This window comes from Dysidea avara, chromosome 1 (genome assembly GCF_963678975.1).
Source record: "Dysidea avara chromosome 1, odDysAvar1.4, whole genome shotgun sequence".
NCBI classification, from domain to species: Eukaryota; Metazoa; Porifera; class Demospongiae; order Dictyoceratida; family Dysideidae; genus Dysidea; species Dysidea avara.
In genome coordinates, this window is record NC_089272.1 from 764058 (window position 1) to 781448 (window position 17391).

General features: G+C 38.1%; 1 protein-coding gene across 4 annotated transcripts in view; it reads left to right on the plus strand.

Annotated features, from left to right (window-relative positions):
- Positions 1-17391, plus strand: part of LOC136252134 (uncharacterized) — a 122689-nt gene that overhangs the window by 25450 nt on the left and 79848 nt on the right. For all 4 annotated transcript variants that reach the window (XM_066044525.1, XM_066044539.1, XM_066044531.1 and 1 more), the window contains exons 20-29: positions 589-651; positions 704-802; positions 5686-5763; positions 6088-6144; positions 6472-6555; positions 6634-6690; positions 6753-6803; positions 6859-6930; positions 14799-15083; positions 16232-16300. In XM_066044525.1, the coding sequence (XP_065900597.1) occupies positions 589-651; positions 704-802; positions 5686-5763; positions 6088-6144; positions 6472-6555; positions 6634-6690; positions 6753-6803; positions 6859-6930; positions 14799-15083; positions 16232-16300 (915 nt within the window). The remainder of the gene's footprint in view (positions 1-588; positions 652-703; positions 803-5685; positions 5764-6087; positions 6145-6471; positions 6556-6633; positions 6691-6752; positions 6804-6858; positions 6931-14798; positions 15084-16231; positions 16301-17391) is intronic.

Consider the following 17391-nt stretch of genomic DNA (forward strand, 5'->3'; position numbering starts at 1 on the left):
TACTGACAATTCTTGCATTTTTATGGCTGCTCACACATCACAAACCACATCTTGTTGTTACGTCATAACTTCACAATACGCCCTTCTACAGGGGTATATGAGAGTAGGATACTCTCTTCAGTATATATATTATGAACTCTTGATATGTACCTAACATGTTCTGTCTATGTATTGCTAGAGATGTATATGAGAATTTAGCACTTGACAGTGGAGTTTGTCTTTTCACTTTTCCAGTAGGGCTTTCAGTTATAGTGTGCTTTGGTTACCTGTAGAGGTGTTTGTTTTTAAATCTCATGCAAGCAAACCACATTACTTCATCAGCAATTCAGCATATTTTTCTGAGGCTCTTGCTTTCACTGGTTTGCATACCTGATAGTCAAAGAGAATTTAAATAGCCTAGGTATGAGGCACTTTAAATCAAATGGCTGACTGTAAAATGAGAAATACTGTAGTAGCTACTTTGAAGCCTAGAGGAGCAGGCAGTTTTCCAAAGAGGACAACTGTTTCCTCCTACCCTAAAAAGAAACACCCTGCAAGAATGTAACCATGACAGCTAAAGACTGTGTTTACATTTTTTTTGTTTTGCAGCAAAATTATCTACAGAGCAGCCAGTTGCTGACCCCTCCACTGTACCTACTACATATGTTAGTGGTAAGTGTTAGTATGTCATCAGTGTGTCAGTCCCTTTGTGATATTATATTAGAAGTTCAACAATCTACACCTGATGTTGATCCTACTGATCAGCCATCATCACCTACCAGTACTACAGCAACTGATGATGCCAACCCAGCATCCACTGCAGGTATGAATGTATGTACCATGAAGCCACCTAACTTCAAAGGCAAATTTCAGGGTATATATCTAGTATACCCTGACTGGCGATGATGGTACAGTTAAACCATGGCTGACTATGGTACATCTTACATGTACCATGGCCTTGATGTGGGAGCAGTACCGCCAGATTCTTTATATAAAAGCTCAAGCCAAAATCGATTGTGGGACTTTATGACTTTATTATTGGTCACGTGATAAAAACCATGCTTTTGATTTTGCATCCTATATACAGGACTCAGACGCAGAGCAAATAACAGCCTGTCACCTGTCATTTTCTGACCCAAAAGCCACAATGACCGACCAAATTAAAAACGGTCTGACATTATGACCTGGCATTTAAAATGACATCGTGTACCAGTGGCAGACCATGTTGCATGTCGGTCTGTCATTTTGACAGATCAAGTAAGAAACCTTAAATTGAGCACTGGTCTCAGACGGAAGCGATTTGTCACCCTTGCTATCCTGAGTCAAGAAATGTTGGTTTAAGGTGAGAACTAGTGCTATAGCATATTCACAAGCGGTTCACCGCATTATTGAATATGGACATGCCCACTTTTTGAATAACACGGGATAAACACTCTACAGCAAAGTTTACCCCTTTAGATGTTTAGCTTTAAAATACTTGTAAGATCACTTAATTACATACATACGTACATACATACATACATACATACACACACACACACACATACATACATACATACATACATACATACATACATACATACATACATACATACATAAATACATACATACATACATACATACATACATACATACATACATACATACATACATACATACATACATACATACATACACACACACACACACACACACATACATACATACATACATACACACACACACATACACACACACACACACACACACACACACATACATACATACATACATACATACATACATACATACATACGTAATTAATTAGGAGATCATAGAAAAAGTAAGGAAACAAGGGAGGTCGCCAAAAACGTTGTAGCAACTTTTCAGAAGTGTTTCTGGTCACATTGCAACCACTTTGGAGCTTGACTACTATATCTTCTGGTTAATCTTTTATTCATGGGCACAATGGTGGATCCAGAGGGGGGAGGCACAAGGGGCCCCTTCCTTCATCCCTTTAAAAATAATTGCATATAAGATCGAGATACTCTAATAGAGCAGTCAGTTACTCTAATAAAGCAGTCACAGTGTTCATGAGGCAGTGTAGCTTAACTATGAAGCTATAAATAAGGATTTTATATGCTTTAATATAGCTGAGCGATAGTGGCGATCAATCGATTATCGTGATAGCTATTAACAATTGTGATCTTGATAGTATACTATCGTGTTATTGCGATTACTTATCCTTATCTGTGCTTAGTCAAAAATATGGATAACAAAAGCAAACATGATAGCATTGAAGTTCAGAAAACTGTAAAAGACTAGTAGCTTGAATGTGGACAACAAAGATATGTAGCAACTGTAATACTGACATATAACAATAGTGTTGGAAAGTAGATGTGCGGTGTGTACATATTTGGAATATTCATGTGTTGTTTATGTGAAGTTGAGTGTCTTTAATAACTGCTAATGACTATCGTGATACTATCGTTATCGTGATATAAAAGTTACTATCAAATCGTGATAGTTGTACTGTCTCAACTCTAACTTTATACTTGGTAAAGGACAGCTATTATTGCTGTGACCTTTTTAAATTTAATTTTAATTTATCAAGACGTACAGTAGTGTGTCGTGCGGCCCAAGAAGCCTGCGTACAACACCCGTGAGTATATTGACAGGAAGAAAGAAAACACGATTTTCGCACCTCCGTAGCTCTGTGCTGCATTATCAAAACAAGACAATGTTTGCTGTGCACATGCCCGCCAACTTCAGTACTCCACATACCGAATTTGAGCAAAATCGCTTTAAGCATTCCCAAGATATGCGACTTCAAAAATTGACTTAGCTTCTTTGTTTTTTGTTGTTTTTTCTTTTTCTTCGTCTTTTTGTAACCTTACAAAATCTGCTATAAAACGCAAACTCCATATCCGATTGCCTTGTAATTTGGCACAGAGAAGGGGGGTACAAAGGCACATCTTAGTACAGTGGAACCTGTCTATAACGGTCACCTTGGGACCAGATATATATGGCCTTTATATACAGGTGGCTGTTATAGAGAAAACCTGCATAAGGTGGTCAGCAGCATTATAGTGGCTATGACCGTTATAAATGAGTAATTATTAGTAAGAGGCTCGCGCCAACCGCAATACAGTCTGAATATTTAGTACAGAAAGGGTAAGGTGAGTCTATGAATATTGATTATAGCTATTGAATACGCTTAAGCAATCAAGCCTGATTGATTATATAGTATTCATTGAAAGGCAGGAAGTGTGATAATTGCTCATTAATTGAAACGGTGCCGTTGTACCAGGAAATTGGCTTAACAAGCCACCATAAAAGGTAGCGACCGCTATATGAAGGAGAAAGTTATGTATACAGTAATTCATAGGCAAATTGTTGGTTGGCTGTTATACACGTTAGACAGGTGACCGCTTAATGCAGACCACAATGCATACATTTGTATGGGAAAATATTTGGGACCTCGTGACCATGGCCGTTATGCAGAGGTGACCGCTTAATCCAGGTGACCGTAACACAGGTTCCACTGTACCAGGTTTGGCTGAAATATGATAAACAGGCATAGAGTTATTAGTGATTATTCACGAAAAATAACACCAATATGTTGTCACATCTACAGAGTAAACCGCTTACGGGAAGAAGCTGAAAATTGGTGGGTGAATAGGTTAACTATTGAACCTCAAACCTTTTGTAGTTTGAAAGAAATTGAGCTAAAAACCACGAAGATACAACAACAAAAACCCAACGGTGTGTAACAATTACCCAGTCGAGATTAGCTAATAAAAAACGACTACTTGCCACGCCTACCAGAGAAACCGCTTGGAGTAATGCTTTAAAAATCACTGTACAGATGAAGTAATCAACTTAGAAAAGCTCTTCAATGGTGTAGAAGAATCAGACTTAAAGCCACAAAGTTATAACATGAAATCCAACCTAAGTGCGAGATCGAGATACTCTAATAGAGCAGTCATCCTAATAGAGCAGTCAACTGAAGAATTCAAGAGATCAGCTAGAAACAAGTAACCTGTAGTAGAGATCAGCTACAAACAATTCACCCTGTAGAAAGTTCAGCTGCAAACAAATCACCCTGTAGAGAATTCAGCTACAAACAAATTGCCCTGTAGAGAGATCAGCTAGAAGAAGTTACCTTGTAGAGAGTTCAGCTACAAAGAAACCATCATGTAGAGAGTTCAGCTGCAAATAAATCACCTGTAGAGAGTTTAGCTACAAACAGATCACCCTGCAGATGGTTCAACTGGAAACAAGTCATCCTGTAGAGAGATCAGCTAGAAGGATCAATATATGTATTATATATATATATATATATATATATATAATTTGTACATTTACTGATAAAATTTAAAGTATTTAACGTCTGCTTCATCTTTTCTTCTTCCTGTGGTAAAGAAAAAAAGATAGGTTAAAAAAGTCCCAAAGCCGGCCTATATGGTGTACAAATACAAAAAGAAGTGAAATCTAATCCAAAACAGCCAAGCTGTAAAAAAGAGTGTGGCCCTTAAAAAGGCTATGGTGAAAAAGATGTGAAATTCAAGGTGGCGGCCAAGAAATGGTAGGTTAATGGTAAAAATTTTAATAGCGACAATTCAGCTGAATTTTGTGCCAAGACCAAACGGCACCAAATTCACCTGAATTGTCGTTATTAAGATTTTTACCATTAACCTACCACAGCCATTTCTTGGCCGCCACCTTGGATTTCACATCTTTTTCACCCGTAGCCTTTTTAAGGGCCACACTTTTTTTTACAGCTTGGCTGTTTTGGATTAGATGTATTTTTTGCTCTTCAACTTTTCAGCAAGCGCACCCCCTATTTCCAAACTCTGGATCTGCCGGTGCAAATCTCCATGATCCCTAATATACAGTGTGATTCTGTTAATGCTAATGAATGGCATTAACATGAAATAATGGCTATTATTTAGTGGTGTGTGATATAGAATATTTTCCTATCACGATTATTGCACACAACATTTTTATCACGATACGATATATATCACGATGTACAACTCATCACTCAGCTAGTGTATTTACACTGATGACCTTCGTAGCATTTCAGAACTTTTGAACACTGTTTTAAGGCCACACCTTAGCACGTACGTACGTATGTATGTATGTACTACTTAAGTGTTCATGTAGGTACTAATGCTTTTAATCCTTAGCTGCCTCCTACTGCTACCTGGTGCACCTCCCCTTGCTGGACCCTGGATCCGCCCATGAGGCCTTTATGCTTTGTTTTCATGTATGTTTTTCAGATGAAGAACAGTAGGAAAAGCATGTTTGCGTGTTTGCGATCAACCCAGTCACCACAGAAAATACGCATTTACAGACGTAGGGAAGTCATCACGCGCTAAGTACTATGAACTGACACCTTGGACTGTCAGCTAAAGGAAACAAAGGAAGAGGACACTGGTAAGTCCATGATGTGTGTATTGTATGTATTGCGGTATGCCAAAAGACACCTGTCTGGTTGAAGTGATGTTGAATAGTGAAAATATCAAGCCCATAGCTCTGTGATGCGGAACTACCATACTGTATGATGTATGTAACAGACAAATTATGTGCAATTATTGTTACAGATTATTAAATAGGAGGTTTTACAACTACACTTACATAGCTTAGTGCATACTAATAAACATAGACTGTACTGCATCATGTATATGTATGTGTTAAATTTCCTGTTCACACTTTATATAGTGGAACGAAATATTGCTAACAACCTGTCACTTCCTAAGTATCCAGTTCAGTGTAGCTCTGTAACAGCTGATCATGGAAGTACGTGCAGTATGTAAGATCAACACTCTTAGTGTGTATGTATATAATATACATTAATAGTTTTGTAGTGACACTTTGCCAATGTTACACATTTGATGTTGTGCTATTTGCAATAAATACTTGTTTTGTCAAAGGCAATAATTATATGCCTTACTGGACTGTAAATTCTTTGAAGTATGGCTTCACTTGGGGTATACATACTTACCTATAACCAACCATAATTTGTTAACAACTTATTTTTGGTACCACCTCTAATAAGAATACACATATGTAGTAAGTGGAGTGTTATGTAAAATTTCAGTGTTCACATTATCAATGCTATAGAACTTCAAATCACCACAGAACAGTCACCTTCAACTACCAGTACTGATACTAACGCAGGTGTTGATTGTATTTATTAGTGTACAGTGGAACCTCAGTTAACCAAACCCCTTGGGATCAGGGGTGGTCCATAAGTGTGAAAGGTCTGTATCTCTGAAACTGTGTATAAATAACCTTAAAATACCATAAAGAATTGTTTTAAAATAATCAGTACTATCAACTACCCTAATAGAGCAGTCACTACTCTAATAGACCAATCATTTTTGTAGTTTGGTTAACCAAGAATCCAGATAAGTGGGGTCCGGATAACTGAGGTTCCACTGTAGTGTGTGTAACTTACTGACTTGTGGACTAACATGAGCTGTTTTCATTGTGATCCTTTTTCAGACTATACTGATTCCGATAATGTTGTGGACAATAAGTTACCAGGCAAGCAACTACCAAAAACTATGGCCGGCCCATCTAATGCAGGTATTCATATATACATACATATGTGCTTGTGTACACTAGATTTTAATTGTGGTTGGATGCATGTCATTACCTATACAGGTTCATCAGATCAGCGCAGTAAAATACCACCACTTCAGTTAGGCAAAAGAAAAGATTGTATGTCTACCTTCTTTGCTTTGATGGGTGGCTAATACTTGTGTATATTCTGTATTCCATAGCCAAAGCAGCACTAGTTGAAATGGTGTGTGACATTCCTTCAACTCCAGTTAGTAAGTAATCTACGACCATATGTAATGTTCTGTTCATTCATGTACCCATGAATAGGTGAGGGGACTCCTGTTGTCAAGAAGTATTACATTGTGAATAATCCTCAGTTCGTTGTGACCAATAATGAAGGTAATCATGCTTGCATCCTTACATTACAATGACCCTTACTCAAAAGTAGTATTGGCTAGTAAATAATCCCTGCATGTCTTGTGTAATAAGTCATCTTACACAGAGAGATTAAAGGTGTTGAACACTCAAAAATTTAGCATGTATCTCAAAAAGTAGATGAACATTGTAAAGTAGGTGTAATGATTTATGTAAGTTTGTACTAAATTTCAGTTGGTTTTAATAAAGATTCCCAAGAAAAGGTTGGGGGATTTCTTGTATATTCTATACACGATTACTGGATGCTCACGTGGAGTATGTATAAGAAAATCTTGTAGCATATTTACTATGCTCAATTGCAGTTCAACATTGCTAAACCACTAAAAGTAGCCAAACACATGCTCAACATACACTGTACAACAGCCATAAGTACTTACTACGTATATCAACTGGGCACCACTGTATAACTGTTATATACTACACCTGTGGTTGAGATCAAAAGCACCGTGCTGTGGTGTATAACTGACATACCACGGCAAACTGTGGTATATAAGTGATATACCATGCTTTGTGGCTACGCTTATCATATATGGTATAATTTCACATACAGTATTCCATGCACGAAATCCTTATCTAAACGGTGAACAGGTCTCTAATAAAAAGTGCCTAATCAACCAACGATTATTCACCTGAGTACTGTGAGCAAAGAGAAGGGATTTACGATGAACTCTTGTCTCCTTTACTAACTATTGTCTCCTTCACTGATTACGAGTAGATGAGCGTGGCACTGCTAAAGAGTCTAAAATGTCTGATCCATCAAGAATTTCTACTGATTTCGAACTTCAACAGGTGCTGTTTCACTGCATCTTGCTATCTATAATTGTTTCATCTACTGGGGTGTAGAATATAACAGTTATAACATGATTACTTGGGATATGAAATAGTTTTGAATACTTTTTAAATGAAGTGTTGAAAGACTGATATCGTCTTTGCTGGGACTTGATGGCATTTTTAATGATATGAGTGTCCATTATAAGATCATGTGATCTATCATATACCACTGCATACTGTAGCACATCAGGATTCTAGTTTAACCCTTAAAGCCACATAAAACTTAACAAAACGCATGCACCGCATCCGCATAAGCCACTATAGTGGCTATTGATAATGATCGATTGATAACTCGTATAAGGAAGGTCACACGGACTTGGAATGAGGATTTTCGGAATGCTGACATTACAAAGAATAAAATGGTGTCCCAAGTTTTACTGGTTCTGACGCTCCTTTACCAAGTTATGATGGTTTAAACACAGGATTGTAAATCCGCATAATGTTTTAGAGAAGAAGATATCTTTGAGGTTTGTAAATGCTGTGGACTCTAGTCGTGTGGAAGGTGTCTTTGTCGATCTGCAAGTTGATATGGTCCACTGTGGCACTGTTCAAGCAGCGTTGCTTTCAGCAAGTCCCTCAAGATTAGTCGTCTTATTGTCAACTTCACGAGCAAAACGTGTGAGTGAGCTGATGGCAATTATTGCCGATTGAGGACAGATTTGCAACTGAAACCAGACGAAGAAGACTGAAACACAAGGAGAAACAGTACTAACTGTTTTATTATTGATATGTGTAAGTATATAACGCTTTCTGTTATGGAACAATTGTTGGTTAAACAACATGCGTTTTCCGTGCATTTTTTTATATTGCCACTATAGTGACTTATGCGCCTTTAAGGGTTAAAGCCATAGCCCCAAGTATGGCGAAAATATTCCTTGACTGCACCTGTAAATTTGAAGTACGATTTCTGCAAAAAGATTGGAATACACTTTGACTGGCCACTGGGCTTATAACCTAGTTCAAGTTTCCAAACATGCTTTAAGGCTATATGATTTTGATGTGGCACCATATTTAGTACACCTTACCCAACTTGCTCAGAAAATTTGGTGCTTTTATCACAAAGTAAATGATTTCATCAAAATTGTTTAGCTACTTTACTGCATTGTGGTAATGGATTTTTGCCACATATTTTCTAAGCACATTTAATGCAATTATTTGTGCAACCGCTCTGCAAGACAATAATACCAGTGACCTGTAGAGAACCTCGAGTATCTGGTATAATGGTTGGAAAAGGTGTTTGAGCTTAATGTGGGTCCACTAGCCCAGTTCAGTGAATGGATATATACCCCACATGATTGTGGCTAGGTGTAGGTGATAGGTGGTCTTTCATTAAAATTGACCATGAGTCTCACCATAGATCAGAGGTGACATGATATGACAGGACAAACCCAACTCAGGTTTACGGTTTGACTCACCACCGAGGTCCTCGCTGAGGCCAATTCGCAAAGATGGTTCTGGCCCAGGTTGGTTTGAGAAACACAGTGTTTGTTTTTATCTGTTTACTGTGGGTGGAAGCAATCTCATTTCAGACACTCTTGCTAAACCCATAAGTAGGTAGTATATTTTATGGCTATCTATTTTTTTTATCCCCGGGCTAGATGGACTGCATGCCCTTCACTACCACCTCCAGCACTGGTTGTCAAGAGCTGGACAGCTGGAGGGTATCATCTAGTGAAACAATTAATCTAGGGTGCCCAATGGCGGATCCAGGATGGGGCATTTGGGGCAAATGCCCCCCCCCCCCCCCCCCCCCCCTTCAAGAAATTGCATACAAGATTGAGATACTCTAATAGAGCAGTCAGTTACTCTAATAAAGCAGTCACAATGTTCATGAGGCAGTGTAGCTTACCTATGAAGCTATAAATAGGATTTTATTTTACATAACAGACGTGATATAGTTGGTAAGGATAACTAGCTATTATTGTCGTGACTTTTTTTTTTTTTTTTTTGGTCTTCAACTGGTTTTCAGCAAGTTTTTTTGGTCTTCAACTGTTTTTCAGAAAGGTGCCCCCCTCTTTCCAAACTCTGGATCCGCCCCTGGTGCCAGACTCAAGGAGACCCTTGGAATAGGCCAGATTGACCATAGATGGTATCAGATGACTAGTTGATAATCGATGACCCCGTAAGCACATCACAGCAGAAGAAAAACACAACCGACATCGAACCTAGACTAAACAACGACTGTAATTCACATTCCACTTCTCAGCCAACATAGACGCAAGTTTCCGAAAGACGGTAGCTGCAATTATAGGTCCCATGCCTCCAGTGGCTGCAAAAACTCGGGGGAAAAGCAAGCTCTCTCCACTTCCCGAATCCATTCATCATATCATGCTCGACGTTTCTGTTTTAAACAGAAACGTCGAGCATGATATGATGAATGGATTCGGGAAGTGGAGTGAACTTGGTAGCATCTTGGCAGTGGGGAGCGAGAATAAGAGCGCGCAAAAGGATTAAACATCCTAACGTCAAAAATGCAAGCTGCCTTTTCCCAAAAGTCCCTAGCAACAACCTCAAGTCCAGCTTCCCCTTCTCTGCTGGTAGTAGAGTATCAGAGAGGTTCATGATCTAAAAGGAAGAGTAGGCTCAACACCACTCGCAACACCATCATCACAACACACCTCACTCAGTAGACTTGCAGTTAATTCACGAACTTCATTGCGGCGAATAGATGGAAATCCACCACTATAAGTTGGTCTCGCCGGCGAGACTAACTGAAAGTATCGGTATGCTCCACAGAAAATGACTTTCCACAGACACACGTTTGCGGCAGGTTATGGCTACCTACACTAACTCACTCGCCAAGTTAATTTTGTAAAGAGTCTGCCAAAGGCGATGAAAACACGCGTAAACAAAGCAAGAGTAGACCACGGGTACGGGTACGGGTACAGTACTCCGTAGACCATCACTGTAACAATCACGTGATAAGCAACTTAGTTTACGGAAGTAAACGGAAACGCAAGATGGAGGCAAGTTCAGGAGGAGCGGAGTTGAGTGAACAGGAATATGCCTTAACTATGATGTGCGAGAAAATCTGCGGAACATTCCCGATTGATATTGCCCACCCGACCTTGATCTCCTGTTACGTTATCAATTATGGCGAAAAGGACGATATATTTCAGAACAATCCAACTCGATTTAATCGGGTCAGTGCGTTGCTACATATCATTTCAAGAGACGTCCAGTCCGGGAACTACCGCAGATTTAATAACTTTCTCACTGCACTCCGGAAAACATCGAACTGTCAATTTTTGTGGCAAGAATTGCAACAGCACGTACAAAAGCACAGACAGCGAGTACGAACATCATTGTGTAAGTCAGTGTAGTTGTTGTCAAGAGTGTATTGTAGCAGCAATGAGTGTTAAGCGTCCACATTTTGTGCTAGAACTTCATTTCGAGGGGTGGGGTGTTGGTGGTCACTTTTGAAATGGTTGGCCATTCCTGATTTCAAATCTGTTCTGAAAAATGGCTGATGAAGTGCCTAGTATTAAACTGGAAGGTCTGATATATGCTGGAGGGGAGCCCAGTGCATAGATACAGTGCATGCGAAGGGTGTGGTACTCCTGGTCAGACTTGAAAAATAAGCCTTATCCCTTGACTTGTGCTAATGCACTTTCTCTTGACCATATTTTAGTATGTATACTTTTATGCTCATGTTAGTATTCTAATAGCATCAATCATGGTATAGTTTTTATGAAATGTGCTTGCATTTTGATAGACTGCAAATTTCCAGCTTTACTTTTGTCTTTGCAATTTTGACCAAGGATATAGATATAGGATATATTGTAGTGCTACTCCCTTGTATGGGCCCCTGGGATCTACTAGAGGGGGTTGTGATCTTATATCTGGAACCATAATTTGAAATGCAACTTCTGATCAAGCTTTTTCTTTGAATATCATGTGTTATAATTATATTCAATTAAACAAACAGAAATCACATTTCTATGTGAACCTCTGTAGCATGGTCTACAAATTCTACAGGTGTAGATGTAAAGACAAAAGGTAAAAACTTTGATCAGCTCATGTTCCTCCACACTCCTCCAGGTATATCTTTTAGTTGCTAGTGGTAAAGATTTGAGCATAAAGAATAACTCACCAGCGATGACAATCCACAACCATTATTTTGTAAATGGTTTGAAAATGCTCTGTGAAATAGTATAAATCAGATGTGTGTGTGTGTGTAGAAATGATTTATGATTCCTGTTTTACACAAGATAGTCCAAACCACATACTGTATGTAATTGTTTTACACTAACAAGCTTGTAATGGTATTCTCTTATTGTTAATGTTTAACATGAATATTAACTGTTTGTGAAGACATGATGTGTACATGTGTTACAAGTGTCAGTACACATGTCTTAATTTGTAAACATTATGTACATAATACAACTACAACAAGTACACAAAAAAATTTGGAATTTTCAACTAGAGTAGGGACCATAGCACATCGATAAAAAGTACTGAAACAAGTTGGAGTAGTGCATGATATTAAATCACAGTAAAACAATAAGAAGTGTTATATCCCTACTGTGCATTTCCATTATGGTATCTTGAGCACAGTAGGGACATAACACTTCTTATTGTTCTACTGTGATTTAATATCATGGACTACTCCAACTTGTTTCAGTACTTTTTATCAATGTGCTATGGTCCCTACTCTAGTTGAAAATTCTAAACTTTCTGTACTTGTTTTTTGTAAAATAAAATTATTATGACTGGTGAACCTATGCATACCACATCAAACAAAAGAAATGATGCTGCACATCCCAGCTACCAATTATCATCTGAAAGGTGAAGTATCCATTAGCTTTGTTGTCAGCTATGTTCAACCGTTACAAAGCATTATGAATTAAGAACCATTCAAAAAGCACCTCTGCAATCAAAGTAGCCACTATGAAAATACAGACAATTCTGTTGCAAAGGGAAGCCATCACGTGCTACTGCCAAATCGACACTTCGCTGTCAGCAAAGATGAATGAGACACAAAAGAAGACACTGGTAAGTCCATGAAGAATGCATTGTATGTACCGCGGTATATATAGGGCCAAAGTGATGTCATGCAGTGAAAAAATCAAGCCCGTGGCCATTGTCAAGTTACGCTTGTCTGGAGGTACCAGTCAGTCACTTACTCACTCAGTCAGTAGAAAATTTCGTTTAATTTATTTAAAAAAAAAATTCCATAGCAACTTGTTGAAAACATTTCAGGTCAACCTGAAGGTTTGTTTGTGTTTGGTTTTACCTAACCAATACTGCCTCACCGTCGTCAGGGAAAAGTGAGGCTGGTTTTTGGGTGTTGTTTTTTCATGGGCCATGCCTACTCCTTTGCGGTCCCTACTATACAGTACTGTTATACTATATTATATAGAGGGATTCTTTTGAGGGAAATTTTAAAATAAATTTTGTGGATTGACAGCTATTCACGAAAATTTTACTCCTAAATTTGCAGTTCAATTTAGTGTTACACTGATATGACATTTAGCCGATATTCCGATAACTGATGTTGAATAACATTTCCAAGCCGATATAATAAACTTAGCCGATCCGATATAGTACTTTGTGCTTATCCATCAGTGAAAGATGTCACAAATTTGATTGTAAATGACTAACTTGGTTATTTTGCAGTGGTAGTAGTGCTAAAAAATAGCTGACGGTACTTTTAGCAGAAATAACAACATTGCAGTGCAGGAAAATGCTACTTTATACATTGTTTGGTGCACTTGAGCAAGCATCTCTATGTAAAGGAATATATCTGTATCTGCTGCTTTTTCTGTGATGGTGCTGATCCAATACCGATATTCAAAATATGTAGCTGATATATGGTTTTTCCGATTACCGATCCGATTATCGGTGCAACACTAGTTCAATTAGATAAGCATTGTTTGAGTATTATAAATGTTGAAAAAGTGAAAAATTTCCCCCTTGAATCGGATGTGGTAATTCATGAAAATTTGCTCTGCGAAAAATTGGTACGTAATAATTATGTACTGTACACATGTAGTTTTCCACTTTCATAACTTGTAATTGTAGTTGATAGTGTTCCTACATACACACCGACAGGTTTATGTACAGTACACTTTGTTTGCCCCAATAGTATAAAACTTTCTTTAGTCCATCAGTTCAATGTTCAATGTGTACAGTGTTAATGGGTATTTAATGCATTTCCTCAATCCAAGAGTCTAATAGTGATACAGGATATAGACAGGTTTATGGTCACTATGGGTCTATGGATGTGCTTAATAATAAACATGTATGACAGGTGGTATTTCTGAGAAGGACTATTAACTGTCATGAAACAAGTTGCTCACTATCATGGTCATAACAGTATAGTTAGCTTATTATGGAATAAAGTGCACTATAATTGGCTGCATTCGTGGTGAAAATTGCAAACTTATAGCTTTTGGCCTTTCCAACCTAAAATCATCTCACAATGTATTCATGTGAGTACATCAACAGGCTTTCCAAATATATGTCACTCTTTGTTAGTACACAGCGCAGTATGGGAAGCTCAATATGTTGTGGTAAGGAGTTAAAATGTTATATCTTTAAAAGGTTTTAGCTATACCACCCACTTGTGGTTTAGTATGTTGGCATTCTTGAGGATATGGTTGTGTTGATTGTCTACACAGCCCACCAGTACAGTGGTAGGTGATGTGTTGTTGGACAATCACATCTGAAAGTTATTATAAATTTTTTTTTTACAGGCCACCTCCTTATATTACACAGTGACCTTATTAAACAGGTGGCTTCACTAGACAGGTCACTTTGTACACAAATGCCACATTATCAAGTTGACTGGTGTAGACAGGTGACCTTATTACATAGTAACAGATGGCTACATTAAGCATATGCATATTGCACAGTGACTTTAAAGTATTATCAAGAGTTAAGTGGCCTTCTCTACTAACACTTGGTGTTATTGTACTCGTGTTTATGTAAGCCAATCTTATGTGGTATGAACACAACATCTCATAAGAAAATTTTTTACAGTACATTTCCTTTTTCAGCTACAGAGACAGTACAGAGTTTACAGTACAACTTCTTCATCGATAAAAGGTCCTACCTTACTCAGTTCCTAAGTCCTGATGACATCATTGATCATCTAATCTCAACACGTCTGGTGGGACCAACTGTACGTGAACAAGTATGCTCTTTCCATACTATACGAAGTGAAAAGAACAGGATTATAGTGGACGAGTTGTCATGTGGTGAACAAGGAACCATAGAGAGCTTCTGTCAGATCCTCAGAAAGACTCGGACAATGAAACACATTGCTGATAAATTGGAAAAAGGTGTTTAATGTGTGTCTGTGACTAGTATATTTGTTTGGTGTATGTGCATCATATAATGTTGTGTATATGTGTGTATATATATGCCTTTGAACTGTTAATGTCATCATGTTTAAAGTTGATCGCTTGTTGTATTGTTATGTGTCAGGATGTTGGTACAGTATCAATTGTCACTGTGGTAACACTGCTCTTGTGAAACTGCAAAATATCAAAAATACTGTATATATTTGACTGATTAATAGCCACAGCTACTATAACTTTCATCAAGGAAAACCCTCTGGCTACTATCTGAGGGCGGCTACTATCTGAGGGCGGCTACTATGGGCTAATGACTAACCTTGTTTAGACTATGGTATGGCTCATTTAGAGGGTTACTAAATCACTTAGTCACCTGACATGCTCACTTAGTCACCTACACATGTTCACTTAGTAACCCGCCCTCAAGCAATTTTGTACATGATAAATAATTATAACACGAAAGGCACACTGCAGTACTTGATAATACTGTAATAGTCTTCTTCTCCGTGTTCCACAGATAATTCTGGACAAATAGTAGACTAAACCGGTGTATGTACTGTAGCTCTAGCCGTTACTTTGGTTACCGGTCGAATAATTATTTTTGTGGGTGCTGTAAGGATTTCAGGAAGAAACCGTTCCGCTGTTCTGCATTGTCCTTTCACCCCACACTCATGCTCTGGCTATAAAGGTATGTACTTTAAACCATAGTCTAAATAAGTTAGACACCGCGACTAACGGGAACTAAGCGATTTAGTAACCCCTCTGGCCCTTAATAGTGCCCTCGCTGCGCTCGGGATGCTACAGCCTCAGGTTACTAAATCGCTTAGTTCCCTTGGTCTTGGTGTCTAACTATTATTTAATCACTAGATCATTCCTTTAAATTTCTGTCTTTCTCAACTCCTTTGGCTGGTTAATGGTTCAAATGTGTCTAGTCAACACTTGCATCAGTATATTCAGATACTAGCCACGGTTCTTATTTCTTATGACAATAATTCTAGGCTGTGGAGCGGCTACTATCTGGGGTAGCTATTATACGAGCCGCGGCTACTAACTCGTCAAATTGGTATTGCATAGTAGTGGTTTATAGTACTGTATGGGTATTCTTGTGGAATTATGTACATGTTTTTTAATAGAATGGAGAGAATTACTACAGTCACACAGTAGTGAGTCTTATGACTACCATCCACCATCATCACAATCTGGTCAGTGCACGAGTTTGTCCACATAGTTGTAAATGTAATATTGTGTACTGTATAGCAAGTTGTTTGCGGGTTGCCACCATTCAAAATTTCAGGGGGGAAATTTTCACGAATTACTCTTTGCCCAAATTTAGGTTAAAATAGTTTTAAACTTTGATTGAGTTGTAAATTTCAAGGGGGGGTTTATGGATAGCTATCAATCTGGGAAAACTGTGAAAATTTTCCCCTTGATAAAACCTACTATACAGTATTTATGCATGCAGTGAACCTTCCTTAATGGTCACCTGAGTTGGCTAATCACCTCAACATAATGGCCATGTAACTATGGTCCCCAGTCAGTAAGTAGTCACCTTCATAATTAACACATAAAACAACCACTTGGCTACTCTCACGAGCAGCCAGCAACAGCCATGATGGTGAGTTAACTAGTTGCACTGGTTCATACTTTTATAACACAAAGAATGAATAAGCTTGTAATCACTCCATGGTCTTGCTTGCCACCATATATGTATGATTCTAATTACAGCTCACCACACCATTTGTGATTGTTAGTTACCAGTTTACGGTCCTTATGGTCCAAAGATAATGTACTATTAAATCAGGAAAATGTCAACCTTTGAAATATCCGTTGTTTAAAATTTTGATGCAACATATTTTCGTTATTTTATAAAACCATGAAAATTTATTTTGGTGAATTTAAAATACAGTAGTAGTGATAGCTAGTGAAATATGAGATAGCTGCAACATTTGGCACCTGCTATCATGATTGCTATTAACTCAGGACACTAGCAGTTCTGTTGGATCCAACCAACTGGCTTAAAGCGATTGTGCCTTGTACCAGCAAGGTAGCTCAGCGAGCCTGGCCTACTGCCAAGCTTTCAACAAAGTTTTTAATATGAAGCTCCTCACGACTAGATAGTGCTGAAGTGTAATAGAATCAATTTCCTGATGTAACCAATGACGAAAATTTTTTGACAATGAAATTTTCCTGATTTACGGCTATACTGGGAATGAAAATTTAAATTTTAATTAGGAAAAAATTTCCTTCTTCAGGATCTTAAGATTATTTACATTCAACAATACTATTTTGCTGA